This window comes from Carassius gibelio, chromosome A22 (assembly GCF_023724105.1).
Source record: "Carassius gibelio isolate Cgi1373 ecotype wild population from Czech Republic chromosome A22, carGib1.2-hapl.c, whole genome shotgun sequence".
Lineage (NCBI taxonomy): Eukaryota > Metazoa > Chordata > Actinopteri > Cypriniformes > Cyprinidae > Carassius > Carassius gibelio.
Genome location: NC_068392.1, coordinates 23238672 through 23266452, shown reverse-complemented (window position 1 = coordinate 23266452; position 27781 = coordinate 23238672). Strand labels below are relative to the sequence as shown.

General features: G+C 39.7%; 1 protein-coding gene across 1 annotated transcript; it reads left to right on the top strand.

Annotated features, from left to right (window-relative positions):
- Positions 1-1191: 1191 nt before the first annotated feature.
- Positions 1192-11162, top strand: LOC127943011 (AP-3 complex subunit beta-2; the record flags this gene model as incomplete). Its single annotated transcript, XM_052539098.1, has 13 exons — positions 1192-1365; positions 3117-3191; positions 3421-3516; positions 4169-4317; positions 4630-4696; positions 4767-4949; positions 5023-5199; positions 7375-7472; positions 7865-7919; positions 8420-8491; positions 9987-10127; positions 10413-10599; positions 10780-11162. Coding segments are annotated over 13 exons (1788 nt in total), but the record flags the coding sequence as incomplete, so codon positions are not given.
- Between the last annotated feature and the right edge of the window lie 16619 nt (positions 11163-27781).

Sequence of the window (27781 nt, the reverse complement as noted above, 5' to 3'; positions counted from 1 at the left end):
ATGTCCTATTCCCCTAAACATGTGTAATTGCTGATGTACTGTATGCTTATGACAGAATCGACAAATGCACTTCCACTTAGGATTTACTTTAGCTTTTTAATTTTATTTATTTTTCATTACAATTTATTAACTTTAAGAAGGAGGTGCACGCGCAGTCAGCGGAGGCTCGCACCTCCCAACTCACAATGCTTCCAAGATCGACTTGTCGACCGCGATCGACGGGTTGGTGACTCCAGATATAGATGAGCCACCAACTTTTTGAGCAACCATTGATTACGCGTGACACAGTCTCAATTTGTGGGACGGCATGAATTGGGCTTCAAACGCTGTGCGCGCACGCGCTACGTGGGACGGGTGGTCACCCTATTGCAGGCAGTACTTATAAACTAAAGCAAATATATATATTTTTGTATATTACTTGTACAGCTAAAAAAACAAACATTTTTATACCTAAATAGAGATAATTTTATGACACTGTACTATGATACTCTACTGAGATATGGGGAGCTTTTATTTTGAAATGTTCACAATATTTCTTTTTTAGTTTTATAAATCTAAAATCTTTTTTTAATACAGTAACTGTTGTAGGCAAACATAGCAATTTTTTACATTTAATCTATAATTAATCATTAAATTTAAAACGTTTTTTATTTATTAAGATTATTATAAACATATAACATAGCAAATAAAATGAATACAAAATTTGATTTTAAAGCAATCTTTTTTTTTTCAGCTGCTTTAAGGATGCAAATGCCAAACTGATTATAACTTTAAGTGAAGTTACATTAATTGCATTACACTTCTGCAAGAAAGTTACAACAAAATAGCATATATATACCCAGAATGCCAATAAAAACTATTTGTACAGCAATGCTGGGATACAAAACCAGTTCTTCTCAGGAAAAGCATGTCAGAACAACAATTTACTGCCATTGATTTCTTGGAGAAACAATTGTCATCCAAATGAGAGAGAAAAGGTTTGTGGCTCCCCTTGGGTTCGTATCTGGTTCTTGTGGAAACCAAATCATGCTGTTGATGGTATTTATGAGTGTGTTTGTCTGTTTTGATTCTCTGTTTGTCAAATTTGTGTGAATCCTTTGAAGGAAGGCTTTATTTAATTAGATCTGGTTGTTTCTTCTGAACTCGTGAACGTCCGCAGGGCTCTTAAAGAACTGAGATGAGTCTGGATGATATGTCATTGTTATAAAGGACACCTTTCTGAGATATTTAAAGGAGAGAGAACAAGAACAGTTGATAAAAATTCTGTCTTTTTTGTTTCACATCTTCAGACACGATGACCTGAAGGAGATGCTGGACAGTAATAAAGACTCCTTGAAGCTGGAGGCCATGAAGCGCATTGTAGCGGTGAGTAAACCACGCACATTCAGTTTGTTTGTCTTGTTTTCCAGTCTTAAATCAACATGCATATATTTGTGATGCATAATGACAGTCTTTTTTTATGAAACATTAACCAAAATCAAGCGAGTTTTTGCTTAAAACAAGTAAATGTCTGCCAGTGAGGTGAGAAAGACAAACTTGTTATGCCTTTGAATAAAGCAGAACATTTTATGATCCATTGGCATATTTTTTCTTGTTTTAAGCATTAGAAAACAGGAATTATCAAGTCCATGCATCTTAAAGGGATAGTTCACACAAAAATGAAAATTCTGTCATTGATTTCTCATCCTAATGTTGTTCCAAACCTGTAAAACCTTCATTCATCTTCAGAACACAAATTAAGATATTTTTGGTGAAATCCGAGAGCTCTCCTCTCTTACTTCTCTTACAGCAAGTGTACTAACTCGGTCAAGGCTCAGAAACATAGAAAGGAGATCGTTAAAATAATCAGTGGTTCAAACATAATTTTACGAAGCAACGAAAATACTTTTTGTTAAAACAAAAATAACGACTTTATACAGCAATTCGTCTTCTCCATGTCACCCTACAGCACAAGGGGACGAATTGTTGAATAAAGTCGTTGTTTCGGTTTTCTTTGTGCACAAAAAGTATTCTCGTAGCTTCGTAAAGTTACAGTTGAACCCCTGATGATGTCACATGGATTATTTTACAGATCTCCTTGCTACGTTTCTGAGCCTGAATCGTGTTAGGATCCTTGCTGTCTATGGAGGGTCAGAGAGCTCTCAGGATGAATAAAAAAATATCTTAATTTGTGTTCCGAAGATGAACAAAGTTCTTAAAGTTAATGTATGCTGATTTAAGAACATTTAGATATTTGTGCTAGAAAACAAGACAACATACCAAGTTAATGTATATATATTGCATACTATTTCACAATTTTCATGGTCCATTAGTAATAAAGTCCCGGCAGGTTCAGTTTTATAGCTTTATTGATGAATAGAACCATATACTGTATGTACATGAAAATCTAAATCAGATACCTGATTGTCTAGCGTTTCTGGAAGAGATATTTGGATTCATGTCGGTAATTATGTAAACAGACAGAACACAGAAGGCTGTAATTGAGGGCAGTAAATGCCGCTGTCACTGTGTGTTTTGTGAAGTCTTGGCTCTCACCGGTTTGTAACTGGTGCATCAGGTCTGACTCTATAGCAAGAGATTGCAGCGAACGCTTTGGAAATGGGACAGATATGCTGAAAGCGTTTAATATTCATGAGCGGTTTTAGTGTCTCTGTATTGTAAAGGATCAGATCAGGACTGAAATATTTATCCCTCGGAGCTCAGAAGCCACAAACTGCTACCTGATACTGTTTCCATTCACAGAGCACAGGTGGCACCGGCAGCAGGTACACGATTCCTTCAGGACCTAGCCAAAAATCACCCTATTAGTTGTTTGTCCTGTGAATGATTCATCAGTGCATGTAATAAGAAAAATGTTCTCTTATAGTAGCAAGCAATAGTGATAATATAGTACAACAAATTTATTTTGGTGGTTGTAATGTTATTGCAATAATTAAACACTTTTAATCTGCTCTCTTTTAATGAAATGCAATGCTATCCTTATTGTGTCAGTGCTAGATAACACTGAAATGGTTACATATTATGTAAGGTAGACTATGTGATATTAAGTTTCAATTAAACCATATACTGTACATTAGTATCTAAATGTCACCCTGTTTCTGTGTGTTTTCCCTCAGATGATCGCCCGGGGGAAGAACGCCTCAGATCTCTTCGCTGCCGTGGTGAAGAACGTGGCCTGTAAGAACATCGAGGTGAGTGATACGCCGAGGAGCAGCTGGAGACAGGAAGCAGCTCAGAGCTTACAGGATGTCAGCTTTTCTGGCTGTTATTAAACCTTAATCTTATGTTCATATGAAACGGCAATGAGGTTCATGAGTCACCATACGCTCAAGAGCTGAGTCACACAAATGCACTAAACCGCAGATCAGAGCTCTATTCAGCCCTCTGTGAGTTTCCAGTGATGTGTGTTTTCTCTCTCAGGTGAAGAAGCTGGTGTATGTGTATCTCGTCTGCTACGCTGAAGAACAGCAGGATCTCGCTCTGTTGTCCATTTCCACCTTCCAGAGAGGACTGAAGGTCCTAAAACACACACAAACACATTACTCAGGGTCTAAACCGGCTGCTTCATCCTGACAAAACTCTCCATCCTCTCTGATCTCTTTCACAACATCCAACACTTAAGAAAAGGCTGCACTCCTGTTTGCGTATTAAAAGTGCATAAAGTACTTTTGAGTATTCTTATTAAATAAGAATTAAAAAAAAAATAAGTTTAAATGTTTAAATTACTTTGTACTTTAGTGGTGATGCAAAGTGCTACTTTACTTTTAAATATGTAGTAGGATTATTATATCAATTAGCTTTTTTCCCTCGCTTTAAAATTCATGATTACTTTTAGGTGCATATATATTCAAAGCTTCTGTGGTTTTTCTAATAATTTAGTTCTCAAAAGGGCAATGGAGAACCATCACAAATCTCTTCCACATTGCAAGAGGATTTGGGAAACACTGAACCATAAACCACAGTACCCAGTATGGAGATTATGCTAATAGTGATGCAGCTAAATGCTCAGTAAATGGTGCAATAGTGTCATATGGGACGAAGAATGCCCTCTAGTGTTCACATAAAGGAAATACCTCTCACACCCTTTAATTCTGCTGTGTGACGTCACATTATTGAAGCATTGGTTTCTTAAATAATTCTCTACGAATCACTGTAACCCCTGATTCAGGACCCCAACCAGCTGATCCGTGCGAGCGCCCGAGACATCAGAGTGACCATCATCGTGCCCATCATGATGTTAGCCATCAAAGAGGCGGCGTCTGACATGTCTCCATACGTCCGCAAGACCGCAGCTCATGCCATACCCAAACTACACAGGTACAGTAAAGCAAGTATCTGGTCTGATCACAGATGCGCCATTAGGAGTAATTCATTGTTCATTTAGATAATACTGCAGTTTATTAGCATGCTTTTAATTTAAAGGCTGGTTAAAAGTTTTTTTTTGTTATGCTGGTCAAAAGTCTCTTTACATCCTGACAGCAATCATTAAGTTAAATTGTCTACATTTATTATATGCATGTAAGTTTTCTTTGCATTCTAGCTTTAAGTTTGACTAGTTTAATATTGAATAAAAGTAAAACAAATGCACAGGTTGCATGGGCTGATGGTCATCTCTCTCTCTTCTTCCAGTCTGGATCCAGATCAGAAAGATCAGTTGATTGAAGTCATCGAGAAGCTGCTGGCTGATAAAACCACAGTGAGTGACAGAATCATTTCAGGTCAGTCCAGAGATATGATCAGCATTCCTGATGTGTGTGTGTGTGTAGCTGGTAGCAGGCAGTGTGGTGATGGCGTTTGAGGAAGTGTGTCCGGACCGCATCGATCTGATCCATAAGAACTACCGTAAGTTGTGTAACCTGTTGATTGACGTGGAGGAGTGGGGTCAGGTGGTCATCATCAACATGCTCACGCGCTACGCCAGGACACAGTTCCTCAACCCCAACATCAACGTGAGTATCACACACATGCGTGTGTAGCCCACGAGGACATTTCCACTCTTAACGTGTCTGTGTGTATGTGCAGGAATCTCTGCTGGAGGAGAACAGCGAGAAGGCCTTCTATGCCTCTGATGATGAGGAAGAGGAAGATAAGAAAGATGAGGTGGCCCCTCTAGCGAAGAGGAAGCCGTACGTGATGGACCCCGATCACAGACTCCTACTGAGGAACACCAAACCCCTGCTACAGAGCCGCAACGCTGCTGTGAGACACACACACACACACACACACACACACAACTCTGCTATTGCTTTACTACAAATAAATTAGCATTAAATTAAATACATTTAAATTGAATTGACATTTGGAATGACATTAGTTCACTTTTTAATTTTGACTAATAATGTCCTAATTTATTATATTATTAGTTGAAGTATTGCTAAGACTTTTTCAATTACAATTCTGTATTTAGTTTGCCTCCTGAATTTAAATTTAATTCAAATTCAAGAATTTAATTGGAATTCAAGAGGCATTGTCAAATCAGTGGATTTGAATGATGACCAACCCTGTTTAAAACAGTGATTATTCTTTATATTAATATAAACTTGTGTACATAATGTGAATGAATAAAAAAATGAATGTCCATCAAAAACATAAACTTCAGATTTTAAAAGTAATTTTAAATGAATTGCTTTGGATAAAGTTGTATTCCAGATGTGTAAGTGTTATAGATTTGTTTTCATGGGTCATGTGAATGTTTTTTTTTTTTTTTTTTCGTTCAGGTTTTCATTTTCTTTTTTGGAGATTTTTCCAATTATTTTTTTTTTATTATTGTTGTTGTTTTTATTAATAAATGTATGGTTGTTTTTATTTTACTTTTGAAAATTTAGCAATTTTAGTTTACTGCCTTTTTTATTTATTTGCTTAAAGTTATTCTGTTAGTTTATGTTATCATTAAATTCTTGTTTTATTTATTTTAATTTGTTTTGGAATTATTAATGTATTTTAGTTTAGTGTCAGTTTTTTCCCCATTTTTTGGTTGTGTTTTTTTATATTATATAAATATTGTTATACTTATTTTCAAATGCATGTTTGGTTTTATTTGTTTATTCATTTATTTATTTTAGTTTAGTGTTCTTTTTTTCCAATTATTTGAATACTGTACATTTTGCTATTACTATTTTAATTTGTTTCATTCAGTGTTAATTTCGTTAACTAAATATTTTCGTCATTATTTTCGTCACGAATATATTTTTGCGGACGAAAACGAAACGAAAACTAAAAAAGAAGGCACTGATGGAGACTAAAACTATGACTAAATTGATTGACATTATCGTCAACGAATAAAGGACGAGACGAAAATAGACTCGAAAATCTAATCAGCAGAGGGAGAGATGCGAGGAATGAATTCGAATGAAGTCGGCATTCGAAGAGGTGATGTCTAAAAGAGCGACAAAATGTCCACAGCTCACTTCACGTTTGACGACGAACAAAACAAAACAAAGTGTAAAGCACGCGGAGCGCTCATTCGTGGCAACACAACCAATTTGAAAAGACATTTACAGACGAGCCACCCGGACATTTTCTCAAATGTAATTTCACAACGATGTTCTTTTGTTTATTGAGCTAAGCAAAAGTGGAAGACTGCAGTGCGTAGATGTTGTAGCATTAAATATTACGAACTGAAAAGTACTGTAAAATAGCCCCTTCTTCAAGTTAGATGAGAGCACAATACTAATATGTAATATTATGATAAATACATTTGATTAATACTAATGTTTAGTATATTTTATAATGGTCTACTTGTTGACAATATCACAAATATTTCTGTATTAGTCATGTGAAACGTGAATGTTCACATCCTATCATTATACATACTAATCTAGCAATATTTTAGTATTTAAAACATACAATATTGCTAGACAAATGAATACCTTATAAAATCTTGTTACTTTTTTTATCCACCCAACTTATTAAATATTTACTTTAAATGTATGCACTTATTGTTCAGCTCAGCTGTAAGCTTTAAGGTCCTGGACCTAACTTTATTTTTCTTTTATTGATGGTCAATTGGCAGCTAGTTATTGTTCGGTTGTGTTTTTTTATATATAATTATTTTTATACTTATTATTAAATGCATGTTTGTTTTTATTTGTTTATTCATTTTAGTTTAATGTTCTTTTTTTATATACATTTTGCTATTTCTATTTTAATTTGTTTCATTATTACGTTTTTTAGTTTAGTGTCAGTTTTTATAATTATTAGGTTAGTTTTTAATTTTATTCACACATACCATCAGTATTTACGTTGACAGAGTGCTGAAGCTGATTTGCCAGCATTATGACAATGGGACCTGTTCACACTTAACCTCTTAAAAGAATTAGTTGATTTAGCTGTCAGCATCCCATAATAAACCTCTCTCTCTCTCCGCCTTTGTAGGTGGTGATGGCAGTAGCTCAACTGTACTTCCATTTGGCTCCTAAAGCAGAGGTGGGAATCATCGCTAAGGCTTTGGTCAGGTTAATGCGCAGCCACAGGTGAGTAATCAGCCACTTACTAATGAAACTTTAACGCACTCATATACACTCACAGACATGCATGCATCTTGAGGTTTCCCTTCAAGCGTCTCCGAAAGTGTGACACCACAGTGTGAAGTTTCTCTGTTTAATGATGCAAGGCTGGTCATTGTCTGATGACATCATAAGTCAATACAGGCGAAACACTGGATGATGACACTGCGATTCTCACACAGAATTTGGCATTCGCTGCATATAGAGAGATGCTCAGACCATAAACATCATCCATTATTCACATGCATCTCTCCATTTAGCCTTTTTATGAAAATATTGCTTTCCCTCTCAGATACCTTTTAAGGGTTTTGAATGATAAACATCTTCATGATGTTGTTCTGTGTTTTGTTTCTCTGTAGTGAAGTGCAGTATGTCGTGCTTCAAAACGTGGCCACGATGTCCATCAAGAGACGAGTGAGTGATTCACATAAAAGTGTAAAAGCACTTTGACTTCCACTTGAAAAACGCTGCAGATCCAGAGTCACCAAATGTCAATTTTAACATTTATTTACATAATATGATGATTATGTATTATGTACATACTGCTTACATTGTGTTCGGCACATTGTATGCATTTAGTGTGACTGGAAAGGTCAACAAACAGGATCAAGGTTTAAACAGTTTGATCTTCGAGGATCATGTTACAGCGCATGATCATAATGCTGGAGCTTGATGTTTTGCTTCATAATGTCGGTGCATTTTAATATTTTTTGATTCAGTATATTTAAACTGAAAACTTTCTTGGGGTTTTGCTTTTTATACATTTAATGGTTTGTTCTTGAGAGATTTCTGATTTTTAAAAGTCATTCTGTAAAGGCATACTAGGACAGAAAAATTCAGTCACTATTAAAAAAAAGTCTGTTGTGTTTATATGAATGCTCTGGTGTTTTAATACGTGTGTTTTGGTCTTCTAGGGAATGTTTGAGCCGTATCTGAAGAGTTTTTATATTCGCTCTACGGACCCAACGCAGATCAAAATCCTCAAGGTGTCAAGGGGCGAGACTGGGACTCAGTTGCAGGTGCTCAAAAGGTCAGTTTATTAGATGGCTTAATTCCAAAGGACAGAGAAAAAAATAAAAATAAGCATTAACAAAAAACTATCCAGGAACAGGGCAGTCTGGAGCAGATCCAAAAGAGCCTCCTGGACGAATTCCACTTGGAAATCCTCTGATGCAATGCCCGGACAAACTGACAGGGAGGCGGGGGCACTGTTGAGGCGGGGAACTGGTGGCGCGCTGTGGCGCGGCGAAGAAGAGGAGTGAAAGCGATCGGTGATCACTAACACGGAAGGCTGGAGAGTAGCGCTGCCTGAAAGCAGGAGGAAGTGGGAGAAAACAAACAAACTAGAGGATGAAAACAAAACGGGCACGATCTCTGTGTAGGCTAAACAAGAGATGTGGATAAAGTTGAGACATGGACGAGAACAACTCGACGATCTGACAACAGACAGCACACATGAGGAGACTAAATAGAGAAGGAGTGATTATCATAATGCAGAGCAGGTGATGGTGACCAATAACAAGATAATAATGAAACAAGAGGGCGGAGACGGGCACCACGGTGACACAGAAGCACATGGTAAGTGTAAACAACACACACTAAGGGGAAAAACGGACAGATCAGCCCGAGGGCGTGACACAAGGTGCATAGAATAGAATAGAATAGATTAGAATAGAATTTGAATTCTATTAAAGGAAAAACCCTTGAAATGCTCTTTCTCATTTTTGAGGTGGACCCAGCAAATAAAATAAAATAGAATTTTAATTCTAATTCTATTAAAGGAAAAAACCCTTGAAATGCTCTTTCTCATTTTTGAGGAGGACCCAGCAAATAGAATAGAATAGAATTTTAATTCTAATTTTATTAAAGGGAAAACCCAGTGAGATGCTCCATCTAATGTTAGAGGGGGACCCAGCAAATAGAATAGAATAAAATAGAATAGAATAAACTTTCATATAATATAATGTCTTTTATTGTAATATACAATTCAGAAAAAAAAAATTATCTTATGCTTACCAAGATTGGATTTGTTTGACCAAAAATAGTAAAAAAAATAAAATAAATACTTTAAAACAACTTATTTAAAATTTTTACAAAAGGCATGGACGCAGTTATTTTTGCACCTGACCTCATCAAATATGCATTTGTAGGAGTTACCCTTTCGGTTTTAAAGATTATTGATTCTAGAGACGGCATGAACTATTTACTTTTCAAAATGATTGATTTATTTGTCACACCACACGACTTTCTAAGTGAAATGCAAACTAAAAGGCGGATAAAAATAGAAAAAAGTCATCATAACACCTAAAATACACTTGCATTACACATACAAATAAATTACAACCTAAACCTTTAAATAAAATAACTTCATGTCTGTGTTGTTTTGTCAATAAGTAACAGTATAATTCTCTGCTTCTGTTATCATATTTTCCAGCGTATCTGAATGGGGATAATGAAACATTTTCTCTATTTGTGTTCTAGACGTATATTAAGAGCATGGATAAGGATTTTGTGGCGGCCAGCATTCAGGCCATTGGTCGCTGTGCTACAAACATCGGCGAGGTCAGAGACACCTGTCTGAATGGACTCGTACAGCTGCTGTCCAATAGAGATGGTAAGATTGCAAGATGGAGCGCAAGGAAATGCAACAGAACTATTTTAGATGCCCACACTGCCATTAATTATCCATAAAATGAAATGGGTAGAACACAATGAAAACTGAAACACACAGTGCATCAGTCTGGATGAAAGCTGGGGAAACCCAACCTGAATCATTGTTTAATCAAGCGAGACAATCTCTGTCTGCATGTCATATTATTTAGATGCACACAAGTGCATTGCCTGTCAAGCATGAAACTCTTGAGAATTCAATTCCTTTGTTTCTTTCATTTCTTTTCTGTCTTTCAGACTAAACTGTTGACGCAATATGTACTGAACCTAGCGAAATATGATCAAAACTATGACATCAGAGATCGTGCCCGCTTTATCCGCCAACTCATTGTGCCCACTGATAAGAGCGGTGCTCTTAGCAAATACGCAAAGAAGCTTTTCCTTGCACTCAAGCCTGCCCCTGTCCTGGAGTCTACATTTAAAGGTAAAGGTTTTCATTTTAGTTTGATTTAGTTCTAGTTAACTCAAAAAATCCAGATTTGCATGTATATCTGAACACATTTTTACTCTTGAGATTACTGGGACCTTCAGGAAAAAATCTGAGGGGCAGGAGACAATTATAGATCTCATTTGTGATTTTTCTTTTTTTTTTATTTCTTTGCAGACAGAGATCACTTCCAGCTGGGGTCAATGTCTCATCTGCTGAACGCTAAAGCCGGCGGATACCAGGAGCTGCCCGACTGGCCCGAATCGGCGCCTGACCCTTCCGTGCGCAACGTGGAGTTGAAGGATTCTGTGTGTGCAAGGCGAACAGTTCTGACAGGGCCAGAGGGCGCAGGGGTGCTTCTCCTACAGACCACCAGAGGGAGCTCCAACATGCAAGATCTCCCAAAGAAATGCCCCAAAGCGCTGACCAAAACAATCTCTCCATTTAGCCTTTTTATGAAAATATTGCTTTCCCTCTCAGATACCTTTTAAGGGTTTTGAATGATAAACATCTTCATGATGTTGTTCTGTGTTTTGTTTCTCTGTAGTGAAGTGCAGTATGTCGTGCTTCAAAACGTGTCTGAACATCCCCTTTAAGGTAGGCATTCAAAAAAGCTCAAAAGACAGAAAATGGCCTCTAAAGATTATGCAGTTATCACCTGTTCTAACAGCTGGGAGTGACAATAGGGCTCATTTACATCTCATTTAGATAAGCCATACCCCCTGTAAAGCTCGGACAGCATACTATTAATAATAAAGGTTGATGTACTTTGTAAATGTCAGTAATTTATCGTTTTTGACTTTTATAAAAACGATTTAGAGGCTGAAATATGTGAGTTTAATCTTTTTATAGCACTTTTTTTGTAAAAATTTGACAGTCTATTTGAACTTGTGCATTGTAGATAACGTTGCAGGACACTCCTTTTAAAATCTGGCCATCATTTTTTATGTAAACAAAAAGTACATATAGATGCTAATTGTATGTTATTTGCTGGTTTTCTTCGTAAAACGTAGTGAATTGTTTTCATTGTGTAGCATTACGACTTTTTGAAGAGGATTCTGTGATAACCGTGATCATTTTGGCCACTACTGCACGCTCTAGTCTCTCTGAAAAACTGGCCGATTTCAACCTCAAAATGTACGCTTTTAAATATACCAATACTGCTATCTCAAACACGGAGAGGCTTCTTTGTGATCTCAACTAACAGATTCTGCAAAAAAAAACAAAATCACCAAATTTGAAAAAAAAAAACCCTTTTCTTTCTCATTTTGCTTGAAAGTTATTGTTCTATTGTTTGCAACCACTTACCTTAAATTGTTTTTTTCAGTGTATTAACCTTTTACTAAGGATCTGTTTAACTATATCATGATTCTGTTTTTTTAAGATAACTTACAACAGATTTGTAAACCGTTAGTAAATTACTTGATAATCATTTATGAACATAGTCATGTTTTGTAAATGATTAGTTCATTATTATGTAATCACTTGTAAATGAATTGACAAATCATTGACAAATTGTTAGCACAACGCTTATTAATTGCTTATCGATATTTTGAAAATGATTAGAGTCCAATTGTGATTTCAAAATTGTGAATTGAACCTTATATTGAATTGAATAGCTACACCCTTAATATTTTCCCCCCATTATGAAATATACATAAAAATACATTTTTCAAACATCATATGAGGACAGGAGAAGGATTCACAAGATTTGCTAGTCTGTGGCCCTGTATTTGAACGATGAACAGAAATGATAAAGGCTCACACTCAACTGTAGGAAATGTGTATCCTTGTTTCAGTATTTTACACATACAGATGTGTTGAAGATTTTAGGGTTTTCATGTAAAGAAAAAAAAAAAACGTATTATGGTATTGAAATGGACCTTGGCAAGGCAAGTTTGTTTATATAGCACATTTCGTACACAATGGTAATTAAAAGTGCTTTACATAAAAGAAAGTAAAATAATCATAAAGAACAAAAATAAACCAAGCAATTTTAAAACTTTTTAAATGATATAAAAATTGACTTATTTAAAATGAATTTAAACCCGTTAGAAATAGAAAATGATCTTAATAAAATACAGTGAATATATAAAATACAGTGCAATCAGTTCGGACATTGCATAGTGCTCATTCAATAAATGCACATCTAAACAGATGAGTTTTGAGTCTAGATTTAAATGTGACTAGTGTTTTAGCACATCTGATCTCTTCTGGAAGCAGATTCCAGCTGTGGGCAGCATAGTAACTAAAGGCGGACTCATCTTGTTTTGTGTGAACCCTTGATATTTCTAACTGATATTGATATTTCTAATTTATTTTTATTTGTTTGACCCATAGAGTCAACGTATGCATTCACCTTGAAAACTTCTTCCTTGTGTCCATATGCAATGACTGAAGAAATTTCTGGCACATCAAACTTAATTTCATCAATGCATTGGCAGAGGGAGTCAGTGGGGCTGTAGTCATTTGGAGATAAGGCTAGGTAAATCTAGGTATCATCAGCATAGCTGTGATAGGCAATTTGGTTCTTTCTCATTATTTGACTTAGTGGAAGCATATACAGGCTAAACAAGAGCGGTGCAAGGATTGACCCTTGTGGGACTCCACATGTCATGGACGTCCACTTAGACTTATGCTCTCCTAGACTCTCATAATAACCTCTCCCTTCTAAGAATGACCTCTCCTGAACCATTTGAGTACCATCCCAGAAAGCCCGTCCCAGTTTTCCAGTCTCTCTAGTAGTATGTTATGATTGACAGTGTCAAACGCAGCACTGAGACCTAGCAATACCAGCACCGATATTTTGCCAGAGTCAAAATTTAAGCGAATATCATTTATTATCTTAATGAGTGCTGTCTCTGTGCTGTGATGTGATCGAAAACCAGAGTGAAAATTGTCCAGGTATCCATTTGAGTTTAAGTATTTGTTCAGCTGTTTAAAAACTACCTTTTCTATAATTTTGCCTATGAAAGGAAGATTGCATATTGGTCTATAATTGCTCAAAATGGTGTTATCAAGATTGCTCTTTTTCAGGAGGGGCTTAACAACTGAAGTTTTCAGGGAGTTTGGAAATGTTAGAGAAAGAAGTGAGGCATTCACTACTACTTAGAGATCAGATGAAGGCATGGGCCATTACCGGTTTCAAGGTATACTGCAATTTGAAAATGTCACGGTTTCAAAACCACTAATATTTTCCATAATACCGTTCCTGCAGAATGCACTGTTTTCCATGTGTCCTAAAAGACTGAAAGAGTAGGAATCCCTCAGGTTGAGTGCAGTGTAGAGAGTAACACTGACCCCTCCTCCTCCTGTTGGTGTGAGCGAGCGGTCAGTCACATGTTTGTGTAGGATGGATGAATTAAGGTCTGGATACACTTCACATTCAGCGTTCCTTTCCGTCTCGCGCACAGCCGAGTTCCCACATTATAAATGCTATACGGATGGACCGTGCACAACCAGGTTCAGACCTCAGGTCTGGACCTTGGACGTTTCATTCCCCTAACCAGCCAGTGCCTTCTTCTCTGAGCTTTGGGCTGGTCCTTGTCGGGCCTTGTTTCAGTGAGTTGATGTGAAATATCAGTACAACAGAATGGTAAATCACACCAAAATGGATCATGACGCACCAAAAAGTGCCGATATTTAGTGTTAGAACGTGTGTGTGTGCAGACACGCCCCCTCAGAAACAGTATAAATAAGACTGAGTGACTGGAACCTTTCATTTTGTGTTTGAGCTAGCCTGAAGAAGGAAAATAAATTCCGAAACGTCGCGATAAGGCTTGAACAGTCCACTTTAAGGCCTCCATCCGTGTGGTGTATGATGTAGAGAGCCACAGAAATTTTCTAGAAGGTTCCAAAAATTGTTTTCTCCATCCAGACGATGTTGAGATCTCTTGAAGTCACAGAAACGTATTCCTCCATCCAAAACGATGTTGAGTTGTGTATAGTTAAATTACTGATTACTCTCTTGGGGGTTTAGAACGATTTCCTCCATCCATACAGATGTCGAGTTTTTTCAAAGATGTACTGCACCACACAACACCTAACCTTAACACCCATTTTGTTGTGCAAACCTAGTGGAAATAACCACAAATATTTTAGCCCCATTTTGGAATTTTTTGCATTGACTCATGGACTCGGTCGGGCTTGGATCGGTCTTTAGTGGTCAGTGGACGGATGGACCGTGCACAACCAGGTTCAGACCTCAGGTCTGGACCTTGGACGTTTCATTCCCCTAACCCTAACCCTAACTCTAACCTAACTGACTCCGCATGTCATGGATGTCCACTCAGACCTATGGTCTATACTTACATAATAACCTCTCCCTCCTAGGTATGATCTAAACCATTTTAGGACTATCCCAGAAAGCCCCACCCAGTTTTCCAGTCTGTCAAGAAGTATGTTGTGATCGACAGTGTCAAATGCAGCTCTGAGGTCGAGTAGTACCAGCACTGATAATTTGCCTCTATCAGTATTTAAGCGAATATCGTTTATTATCTTTGTGAGCGCTGTCTCTGTGCTGTGATGCGATCGGAAACCAGATAGAAAATTGTCAAAGTATCCATTCGAGCTTAAAAATTTGTTCAGCTGATTGAAAACAACTTTTTCAATGATCTTGCCTATGAAAGGAAGATTTGAGATCCGTCTATAGTTGCTCAATATGGTCTAATCCAGATTGCTCTTTTTCAGGAGGGGCTTTACAACTGCAGTTTTCAGGGAGTTTGGAAAACTCCCAGAGAGAAGTGAGGCATTTACCACTTCTAGGAGATCTGCTTCTAAGCTGTTTAACACACTTTTGAAAAAAGATGTGGGAAGTGTGTCAAGGGCACAGGTTGATGTTTTAAGGTGCTGTACGGTTTCTTCCAAAATTTTGCCATCAATTTCTTCGAAATCAGACATAGTAACTACTTTCTCAGGTTCAGGTCTGACCTGTGTGACCCCAGTGCATCTCAAGGATGTGCTGATCACCTTTCTGATATTATTGATTTTCTCAGAGAAGAAAGCAGCAAACTCACTGCACTTGCTGTCTGAGAGCATTTCACTGGGAATCTGGCTTGGGGGGTTGTTAGTCTCTCTACGGTAGCAAAAAGAGTGTGTGTGTTGTTTAAGTTTCTGTTTATAATATTTGAGAAGAAAGTCTGTCTAGCTTTGCCTAGTTCAATATTGAAAGCATGGATGCTGTCTTTGTAGATGTTATAATAGATTACAAGTTTTGTCTTCCGCCACATGCGCTCAGCTTTTCTGCATTGTCTTTTCATATTTTGCACTGCTGTTTCTGTTGAGTCAGATCAAAAGTATTTAAAACAGTTTTGATTTCTTTTGTCATATTGGTTTCTGCATTATCTATGTGAATGTTAAAATCTCCAGCAATGGCAAAACAGTCAAACTCTGAGGTAATTGTTGATAACAGTTCTGTAAAGTCCTCAGCAAAGGCTGGAGAGTATTTTGGAGGCCTGTAAATAATGATAAGTAAAATACGTGGAGCACCTTTTAACACAATACCCAGATATTCGAAAGACGGATAATTCCCAAATGATATTTGCTTACATTGATAGACATCTTTAAAAAGAGCAGCTACACCCCCACCTCTCCTAGCAGTTCTGCAGACACTCATAAAAGTAAAGTTAGGAGGAGAGGTTTCATTGAGAATTGTTGCACTGCAGCTGTCTTCTAGCCAAGTTTCATTTAGAAACATAAAATCCAGGTTGTATGTGGTTATTACAGTTTTTTTCAATTGTTTACACGCAATTTTGAAAACCGGGTTCTTTTTGTCAAAATATAATCACAATTATCCAAACACCACACTCAATTTGCATAATTCCTAGATTGTTTACAAAATGACACACTTCAGTCAAAACATACACACATATTTGTGAAAATGCTATTAGTTTTCATTTAACCAACACAGTCCTCAATGATCAGACACTATTGCAGCCAGTTTCACTCTGCTGTGATAAATAAAAACCACATTTGTAGAAAAACTAATTTTAGGAAATAGCATGTGCTAGATTTTTCCTCTACCTCCTTCTCCTCTTCCTCTACCTGGGCCTCCTCCTCTACCTCCTTCTCCTCTTCCTCTACCTCTGCCTCCTCCTCTACCAGGGAAAGAGTAAAAAATACTTGAGCGTGTTGTTGCCTCTCAACTTCGTAACCATCTCACAACCAATAACCTCTTTGAACCCCTTCAGTCAGGTTCGTAAATTTAAACAGCACGGAAACAGCGTTGGTCAAAGTAACCAATGACTTGTTAATGGCCTCGGATTCTGGTTCTACCTCACTTCTCATTCTTCTTGACCTTAAAGCTGCCTTGGATACTGTGGATCACGGCCTCTTACTTTCCCGTCTAAAAACTGCTTTTGGTGTATCTGGTACAGTTCTGGACTGGTTTAAATCCTATTTTACCGACCGTACCCATTTTGTCTCGATGGGTGGCTTTAGGTCTGATACTTGCTCGGTGCTCACTGGTGTTCCTCAGGGATCAGTTCTGGGTCCGCTGCTTTTTAACATCTATCTATCTATCTCCTCTTGGACATCTGTTGCAATCGCTCGGTCTTAATTACCATTTGTATGCAGACGACACTCAAATATACATCCACTCTAAACCTGGCGAAGATATTGATGCTTGTTATCTTTCTGGCTGTATTTCTGAGATTAAGGCATGGTTGAATAATAATTTCCTTTGCTTGAATAGTGGGAAAACTGAGGTTATGCTTATAGGTTCCCGTCATCAAATTCGCAAAGCCGCTCAACTATCCATGTCTGTTGATGGCGCTGATTTAGAGATCCTGAGTAAGATGAGGAACCTTGGTGTAATTTTTGACTCCTGCCTCACTTTTGATCATTTTGTACAGAGTACTGAGAAGGCATCTTTTTTCCACTTTAGAAATATAGCCAGACTGCGTCCTATCTTAAACTTGACTGTTGCTGAAAAACTGATTAATTCATTTGTGGTCACAAGACTGGATTATTGTAATGCAGTTCTAGCTGGAGTTTCCAAATCCTCAATTAACAAATTGCAATATGTCCAGAACTCGGCAGCCCGGATTCTGACGGGAACCGGAAAATTCGAGCATATTACTCCTGTCTTGAAATCGTTACACTGGCTACCGGTTAAGTACCGTGTTGACTTTAAGATCATGATGTTAACTTATAAGGCATTACATGGCTTAGCACCGCAATATTTGTCTGGTTTACTGAACAGCTACACTCCAACACGCAGACTGCGATCTTCACAGTGTCATTTATTAACTGTTCCACAAACGCACCTAAAATCTATGGGTGACAGGGCTTTTTCTGTTTACGCTCCAAACCTTTGGAACTCTTTACCGCGTGAACTCAGGGAAGCACAGACTTTGGGTATTTTTAAAGTTCTTCTCAAAACGTATTTTTTTAAACATGCATTTAATTGCTGATGCCTTTCCGTTTGGTGTATCGCAGTTTTTATTATTTTCACAGTTGATGCTTTTATTAATTTCTGTTTTATGCATCTTTGGTGGATTGTGATTTTATGTTCAGCGCTTTGAGAAGCCACTTTTAAAGGCGCTTTATAAAATAAAGCTTATTATTATTATTATTACCTCCTTCTCCTCTTCCTCTACCTCTGCCTCCTCTTCTACCTCCTTCTCCTCTTCCTCTACCTCCTCCTCTATCTCCTTCTCCTCTTCCTCTACCTCTGCCTCCTCCTCTACCTCCTTCTCCTCTTCCTCTACCTCTGGCTCCTCCTCTACCTCCTTCTCCTCCTCCTCATCCTCTACCTCTGCCTCCTCCTCTATCTCCTTCTCCTCTTCCTCTACCTGGGCCTCCTCCTCTACCTCCTTCTCCTCTTCATCTACCTCTACCTCTGCCTCCTCCTCTACCTCCTTCTCCTCTTCCTCTACCTCTGCCTCTTCCTCTACCTCCTTCTCCTCTTCCTCTACCTGGGCCTCCTCCTCTACCTCCTTCTCCTCTTCCTCTACCTCTGCCTCCTCCTCTACCTCCTTCTCCTCCTCCTCTACCTCCTTCTCCTCTTCCTCTACCTCTGCCGCCTCCTCTACCTCCTTCTCCTCTTCCTCTACCTCAGCCTCCTCCTCTATTTCCTTCTCCTCTTCCTCTACCTCTGCCTCCTCCTCTATCTCCTTCTCCTCTTCCTCTACCTGGGCCTCCTACTCTATTGCATTCTCCTCTTCCTCTACCTGGGCCTCCTCCTCTACCTCCTTCTCCTCTTCCTCTACCTGGGCCTCCTCCTCTACCTCCTTCTCCTCTTCCTCTACCTCTGCCTCCTCCTCTACCTCCTTCATCTCCTCTTAGAGCTCCCCCTCTCATTCTCACTCCTTCTTCTTCTTCTTCTTCTTCTTCTTCTTCTTCTTCTTCTTCTTCTAGCTCCTTCCATTTTTGTTGAAGACAGGTGAACTCACCTGCTGCCTTTTATAGCACAACTGAGTGCTGCGTTTTCAAATTACCACATGTGTGCTTCCACATCTGGTGGATGTGATTATCCAACTCGTTCATTAGTGTGGTCATTGGCAATCCGGGGCTTTGTAATGACAAGGAAGTAACCTCACAATCAGCCCTGTCACACATACTAAGAGCGTCCGCCCCTTTAGCCAGATCAGTGACCTCTGAATCTTCTTCCTGGGCTTCCCTTATTTCAGACAGGGAGGAAGGCAGATCCGAAGAAGTGTAGGCGTTAGCTGCAGCATAGACGGCAGCTGAAGAAGGTGTAACTGCTCGGGACAGGGCGTCAGGCACGATATTATCGAGTCCTTTCCTATACTGAACTCTAAACTGAAACTGTTGGAGCCGCAGGATCCAGCGGGTCAGGCGAGAGGAGGTTTTTGGACAATTGAAGGCCCAGGTCAAGGCAGCATGGTCAGTGTATATGGTGAATTCAGCCCCCTCAAGGTAGTGATTCCACTTTTCAACAGCCCAAACGACTGCAAGACACTCCTTTTCAGAGGTGGAGTAATTGCATTCTGCACCACGCAGGCCCCTGGATGCATAGGCGATCACCTTCTCCCCTTCAGCTGTTTTCTGCACCAGCACGGCCCCCAAACCCACATCACTGGCATCTGTGTAGATTTCGAATGGCAGGGAGGCGTCAGGCTGCATGAGGATAGGTGCGTCCACCAGCACCCTCTTCAACTGATCAAAACTCTGCTGACATTCGTCTGACCAGACCCACTCCACGGCCTTTCTCTTAAGACGATTCAATGGGGCAGCCAGGTCTGCAAAATGGTCAATAAATTTGTGGTACCAGCCCACAAGTCCTAAGAAACGCTGGAGGGTCTTGATGTTAGTGGGCTTGGGATATGTCGTCACTGCCCGTGTCTTTTCTGGATCCACCTGCACGCCCTTGTCCGATACTTCATGACCCAAGAACCTCAATTCTTGCCGGAACAATACACACTTTTTGAGATTAAGTGTCAGTCCAGCCTTATGTACAGTATTGTTCAAAATAATAGCAGTACAATGTGACTAACCAGAATAATCAAGGTTTTCCGTATATTTTTTTATTGCTACGTGGCAAACAAGTTACCAGTAGGTTCAGTAGATTCTCAGAAAACAAATGAGACCCAGCATTCATGATATGCACGCTCTTAAGGCTGTGCAATTGGGCAATTAGTTGAATTAGTTGAAAGGGGTGTGTTCAAAAAAATAGCAGTGTGGCATTCAATCACTGAGGTCATCAATTTTGTGAAGAAACAGGTGTGAATCAGGTGGCCCCTATTTAAGGATGAAGCCAACACTTGTTGAACATGCATTTGAAAGCTGAGGAAAATGGGTCGTTCAAGACATTGTTCAGAAGAACAGCGTACTTTGATTAAAAAGTTGATTAGAGAGGGGAAAACCTATAAAGAGGTGCAAAAAATGATAGGCTGTTCAGCTAAAATGATCTCCAATGCCTTAAAATGGAGAGCAAAACCAGAGAGACGTGGAAGAAAACGGAAGACAACCATCAAAATGGATAGAAGAATAACCAGAATGGCAAAGGCTCAGCCAATGATCACCTCCAGGATGATCAAAGACAGTCTGGAGTTACCTGTAAGTACTGTGACAGTTAGAAGATGTCTGTGTGAAGCTAATCTATTTTCAAGAATCCCCCGCAAAGTCCCTCTGTTAAAAAAAAGGCATGTGCAGAAGAGGTTACAATTTGCCAAAGAACACATCAACTGGCCTAAAGAGAAATGGAGGAACATTTTGTGGACTGATGAGAGTAAAATTGTTCTTTTTGGGTCCAAGGGCCACAGGCAGTTTGTGAGACGACCCCCAAACTCTGAATTCAAGCCACAGTACACAGTGAAGACAGTGAAGCATGGAGGTGCAAGCATCATGATATGGGCATGTTTCTCCTACTATGGTGTTGGGCCTATTTATCGCATACCAGGGATCATGGATCAGTTTGCATATGTTAAAATACTTGAAGAGGTCATGTTGCCCTATGCTGAAAAGGACATGCCCTTGAAATGGTTGTTTCAACAAGACAATGACCCAAAACACACTAGTAAACGGGCAAAGTCTTGGTTCCAAACCAACAAAATTAATGTTATGGAGTGGCCAGCCCAATCTCCAGAAACTTAATCCAATTGAGAACTTGTGGGGTGATATCAGAAATGCTGTTTCTGAAGCAAAACCAAGAAATGTGAATGAATTGTGGAATGTTGTTAAAGAATCATGGAGTGGAATAACAGCTGAGAGGTGCCACAAGTTGGTTGACTCCATGCCACACAGATGTCAAGCAAAAAAATATACTAAAAACCTTGATTATTCTGGTTAGTCACATTGTACTGCTATTATTTTGAACAATACTGTAGCTTCCCGTGCAGATCCCGGAGATGTTGTTCCTGCGTGGGTGAAAAGACTATGGGCCCTTTTTTAAGGATCTGAAACGCAAGTGGCAAAGCGCAAAGCGCAAGTAACTTTGTGGGCGGGTCTTGGCGCTGTTGCTATTTTCCCGGCGGGAAAAATGCCTCTTGCGCCCGGCGCAAATCTAAAAGGGGTTGGTCTGAAGTAGCTTCATTATTCATAGGTGTGGTTTGGGCGTAACGTGAAATAAACAAATCAGAGCATCATCTCACATTCCCTTTAAGAGCAGGCGCGCTTGTTCCATGGCGGATTGCTATTATAATAACGGCGGATTTGCCAGGCGCGCGCCAGGAGCGGTTCACAGCCGAGGAGATGTAGACAGATGTCAAGACAGACGTTCTCATCAGGGCCGCTAAAGACAGAGAAGTGACATTGGGGACTCCAATAGCTCGTGGATAATAGGCATGGGGTAGGCATCTGGATGGGTTTTGGCATTAAGATGGTCATCTGGTTTCTTAACTAAGACCACCGGAGCACCCCAGGCGGACTGTGATGGCTCAATAATGCCATCCTTGAGCATTTGCTCCACATGGTTAACAATGATCTGCCGCTTGAAGGGCGAAACCCTGTATGCCCTGCAGCGGACAGGCACCTCGTCAATGGTGAAGATCCGGTGTTTCTCAACCCTGGTCTTGCCCAGTGTCCCAGAACACACCCTTGGCCAGGCCTGGAACAGTTCCCTGACCTCTGAAGGGTGGTCTGGAAAAACAGGCAGCATCACTCCCAATAGTGGAAATGGGTCCAAAGAACCCAGGTAAGGAATAGCTACATATAGGCTGGCATTGGAACAAGCTTCAGGCTCCTGCATCAATGTTCCCTCCCAAGGGTGAGACAGAAAGGGATGGAAAGTATAGCCCCTTGGTCTCCCATATGAATGATGGTGGAAGTTTTTCTGAGGAAGTCCAAACCAAGGATGATGGGGAAAGCCAGATGGTTATCAGCCATATCACCATATCACCATATCACCTCATGCCAGATGCACAAAATCTGTGTCTTCCCTTCAGCACCATAAGTCTTCCCATCAGCGGTTATCACTCGATTTCAGTCGCTCACCTTCACGAGCCAGCTCCAACCAGAGACTCTGCGGCATAAGTGAGTAGGTGCATCCAGTGTCGAACACAGCATGGCACTGCTTTCCCCTCACCCCTACTGGGACATGGAGGAGCACCATTAGAGACTTCAGTCCCAGCTGCACTACTGCCACCACATCCGCGGGTTTCTTGGCTTCCTCAGCAGGCCCCTTGTCCTGGGTCTTCTTTAAGCCCTTCTCCTTGGCCTTTTGTTGATCTACCTTTACCCAGTATTCCTTAGACGAGGTGCAGTCTTTCTCCACCAGAGTGCCAATCTGAACCAACTGGTCCACGTTTGTGACAGTACCCCGGAGACATCCAGCTATACGAGGATTGCAGTTATTAAGGATCTTGCGCACCAACTCGGTCTCTGTGATGTCCGGCTTCCACCTATTGAAGTGATAGTGAGGAGAAGAAATAGCAGACTAAGAAATAGACATAAAGGACAGAAGAATAGAAACAGAAAGGAAAACAAAACAAAGAACCCCAACCCATGTTATGTCCCCGCATACTATGTGTCAATTCACGTCTATGTGTAAGCATTTAAAATGAACCCCAATCATCTAAGAAAAGAAAAAAACTAATAAGTCTTCTACCAGTGCCTTGACTCGTTAAGTACTTAACTCCTCAAGTTCCCGGCCAAAACAACAAACAAAAATAAACGTTGATGTTAAAGGATCCTATCCCTTAGGGTTGTAAATCAGTAAGCAAGTGTTCATTGTTTGTGAGGTTGTGTTTTGTAAGTGGTATGGTATGTGTTAAATCTCCTATTTCACTCTGTATGTCCCATTCTCGGTTCTATCTATCTGGTTAGTAATAACCATTTTAACAGGTTTGGTACTCTTCATTCTGGTAACACATATGATGAGTTGTATTGCTAAGAGAAACACCAAAACTCCTAGCATAGTTAAAACGATCCATTCCCACCATGATAGATTTCCTGGAATTTGTGTTAATTTTCTCTCAGACATCAATTTAGCTATTCCATTTGCTACGATAACATGACCCATTGCTTGAATTCCCTCCTCTTGAGCTGCTTTAACACTCTTTTTAACTCTTCTAACCATTTCAAAGAGTTCAAAATTACTTTCTTCTACTAAATCATTATTCCACCATTGTGGATCTAACTGCAACAATTGCACATGTGGAACATGAATTCCACCCAAGTGGAGAGAATCTCAAGACAAAATGGATCAGGAGGAATTGGACACAACTTCCCTCCATATATCATATTTTCACTTATTCCATCATGTAGTATGCACCACTGTGCTTCTGACACCTGCCATGCACCTGTGGTTTGATCTAAAGGAACTACTTCCCAAACTGCAGAACCATTCAGAGATAGACTAAACATTGTAGAGCATGAGCAAATTACCCACTCATGTTCCTCAACACAACAGTCTGTGGTAGAAATCATCTGTGTTTCACCTTCAGCCCAATATCCATTCCTTCCTAATCCAATTACTGAATTTCCTTGTCTAACACCCATTGATTGGAATTGCCTAACTGTCATAATATTGCGCTTCCCATACTGAGGCCATATCATAGTCAAAGGTAATATTCCATTTGCTGACAACGAATTTTCATTAATGCCGATTTTAACTAATGGGACATGTTTAGCAGAAGTCAAATTAAGTTGATTACCAAAAACCACTAACAAAGATTCCGCTATTCGCTCAGGAACTTGACCCATTCGAATAACCTGAATATCTTCAACCATTTGATCCTTTAAATTCTGAGCTAAAAATAAACGCCGCACGATGTGTCTCAAAATCAGACGACTTTGTTAATGCATCTGCCAATTCCTTTGCAGCATTATTAAGATGCTGACCTGCTGCTATAATATGTAGAGTACCTTGAAGGGCCTTAGTGAGTCCTTTCCCACTCATTGTTCCCACCCACTGAGTGTACTCGCTTAGTTGATTAATTTGAGCGGTATTACTAATCGAATTGACAGAACCAAATACCCCGCTATGTCTCCCCATATACTTCGAGATTTACGACTTTTACTACTCAGAGGATCTCTAGAGGTATAATATTTAACTTCTTTTTCTAACCAACTCCTTATTTGTGTGAAATTTCCACAATAAGACTGATCAAAAACAGTAAGAAGGGATTTCAGGTTATAATGAATGCGTTGTCGCACCATGTGAGCTTCATTTATCAAGGTTTTGGTTTCTTTTGCCAACAAAATACCATGAGCTGGTGCAATAGTTGTATTAGGGCATGTTTTAGCTTTGTTTGTCTTTTCCGCAGAAAGATAAAAACACCTTCCAATTTCCCCAGTTTCTAGTTCAGTCTCACAATATTCATTCTCATCTTCTGAATGCCATACTCGTACATAATTTCCCTTGAATCTTGTTGTCCCCGAGGAAGTATCCCTCAGAAACCCTTCACATGGCAACACTATGGGATAAATACACCCTTGGGCTAACGAGTCCCATATTGTAAGCATGTGAGTATGATTCAAAATGAAATTAATTTCCACATTAGTAGATGTTATGAGGTTTAACCACACAATTTCACATTGTTCTTTTGAACAAATTTCTCGTCTTTGAGCACTACCAGTATACCCCCCATCTTTCACAGGCCAAACTACTCTGCTTTTGTAACATTGATGATAAAAGTTACATCCTCCAAAGATGTCCTCACGATATTTAGCAAGGTCTTTATCATTACGTGGCACCCAATCCCATAATCCCCATTTGGAAATAAAGGGTAGATTAAAATGTTGGCCAGATTTCAGAGTCGCATTCCGAGTGATTTCTTGAACTCGAGGAGTCCATAAAGCTTAGCTTCCTTGGTAAATACCAAGTAAAATTAAAAATAAGCATACCATTGTCGTTGGGTATCGAGAATAACTTGCAACCATCTCTAATCAATGTCAATGGAATTGATTCCTGAAATGGAAGCAGAGAAATAATTAAACATCACTTCTGTGTTCCCAGTCTTTAAAGATAATAGATGAACATTGCTCAATCTCAGGCCATAAGCCGTCATTATCATTTTGTTCATTCACTAAGCAAGGTTTAACTTGTGACCAATGATACCATCTATCTGTTCCTACACCCTTCCCTTTAAGGCAAACACTTGTTTCAGTTGTTAAGAGTATCTCGTATGGTCCCTCCCACCTAGGTTCTAATCCTCTCCTAGCAATACGTTTGACCATAACAAAACTGCCTAACTTGGGAATGTGTGGAATATCAGTAGTGGTATGTTTTTCATCCCATTGCTGTTGAGCTTCTCGCACTTTCTTATTATTGTCTTTAGTAGCTTTGTCCAGCATTGTGAGATATCGTCGTAACTTCTCTTGGAACAGAGTAGAATCTCCTCCTGCTCCCGCAGGTGGCGGAGCATCAGGAGGTAGAATCATTGCTCTTCCAGTCATCAATTCAAAAGGAGTTAGACCTGTTACTCTGTTTGGAGTTGCTCTCAAGTTCCACAGAATATCAGGTAATAACTTATGCCAACCTTGGCCAGTTTGCAGAATGTCTTTGGTAAGAGCGGTTTTCAACGACCGGTTCAACGACCATTCCTGAACTTTCTGGACGGTATGGAATATGAAATTTCTGTTTAATCCCCATCAATTTCATTGCTTCCTTCATCAGTTTTCCAGTGAAGTGAGTTCCATTGTCAGAATCAATTTCATATGGAAGGCCCCAGCGAGGAAAAACTTATTCTACCATTACTCGTGCAGTCGCTTCAGCAGTGCAAGTTTTCGTAGGGAATGCTTCCACCCACCTAGTAAATCTGTCCATGATTACTAGAATGTATTGGTACCCTCCACTGCGTGATAAAGGTCCTGTAAAATCAATTTGGAGATGTGTCCATGGACCTGTTGGTCTGGGTGCATGTGACATTCGCACCTTTACAGATTTTCCCACATTTGCTTTCATGCAGATCAAGCATCTCCTACAGTAATCATCAATGTCTCTCATCATTCGTTGCCACCACCACGTCTCGCTGATTTGAGCTTTCATTGCTTTTGCTCCAGCATGCACTTTTCCATGATACAGCTGCATCAGTTCTCTCCTTGTTCCGATAGGCATCACCACTTGTCCTGTTGGAATTCTCCAGATACCTTGATCATCTTCTTTCGCTCCCGCTTTTATCCATTGTTCTTTCTCTTCATCTGTCTCTGTTTGATATGACAGAAGATGGAGCTCAGGATTGTCTTTACTGTTTTCCTTTACCAAGGTAACAGGATTAAGAGGGAGTAGAGCTGCTTCTCTAGCTGCTGCATCTGCTGCCGTGTTTCCTTGACTTTCTTTGGACTTGTCAGATTGATGTGATTTTACTTTGATCACGGCTGCTTCTCTGGGTAAGTAGTATGCTGTAATCAAACGACGAATTATGGAAGCATGCTGTATTTCGCTCCCACTGCTAGTGATAAGTCCACGTCTTTTCCACAGAGCCAGGTAGTCATGGACCACCCCAAAAGCATAATGACTATCTGTATAGATGTTGACTCGATCTCCTTCCGATTGTTCAAAAGCTTCCGTAAGGGCTATGAGCTCAGCTACTTGTGCTGAAAATTGCCCAGAAAGAGCTCCTTTCTTCACAACAGTTCCATCAGCTTCCACTACAGCCCATCCAGTATGTCGTTTCCCATCAACATAATAACTGGATCCATCGACCCATAACTCTTTATCTGGATTTTCAAGAGGGATTGGATTAACAGGACCAAGACTTTCCTCTTCAACTTGTTTTTCACACTCGTGTGGTATTCCCTCATGTGGTTCCAGCATCATTGTTGCAGGGTTAAGAGAAGTGTCTCTGATGATTTCCACTCTCAAATCCTTGTTCAACAAGGTTGCTTCCCATTTTGCTCTCCTTGCGTCAGTTATGGTCTTGATGTTTGTGTTGTTCAACAACGTCACTATACTGTGTGGAGTATGCAGTATGATAGTTTGTGCTCCTATCAGATTTTCCACAGCATCCACTGCCCATGTGGCACCATCGAGAGCTTGTATACATCATGGTTGACCAATCATAGTTACAGGAATTTTTGTGGAAAAGTATCCAACTGGTTTGTATCGATCACCTGGTTTTTGACACAGTACTGCTGAGTAGGTCTCATCTCCCACCCTGGTCCACAAATGAAATGGCAATTGTCCATCAGGAAGTCCCAAGGCTGGGGCTGAAGTCAGTTTCTCTTTCATATAAATAAACGCTTCCTCAGCTTCCGGTGTCCAATTTATCTGTTCCACTCCAGGCTTTCCTCCCTTGTACAAGTCGATAAGAGGGCTTGTGATGCTGGCAAAATC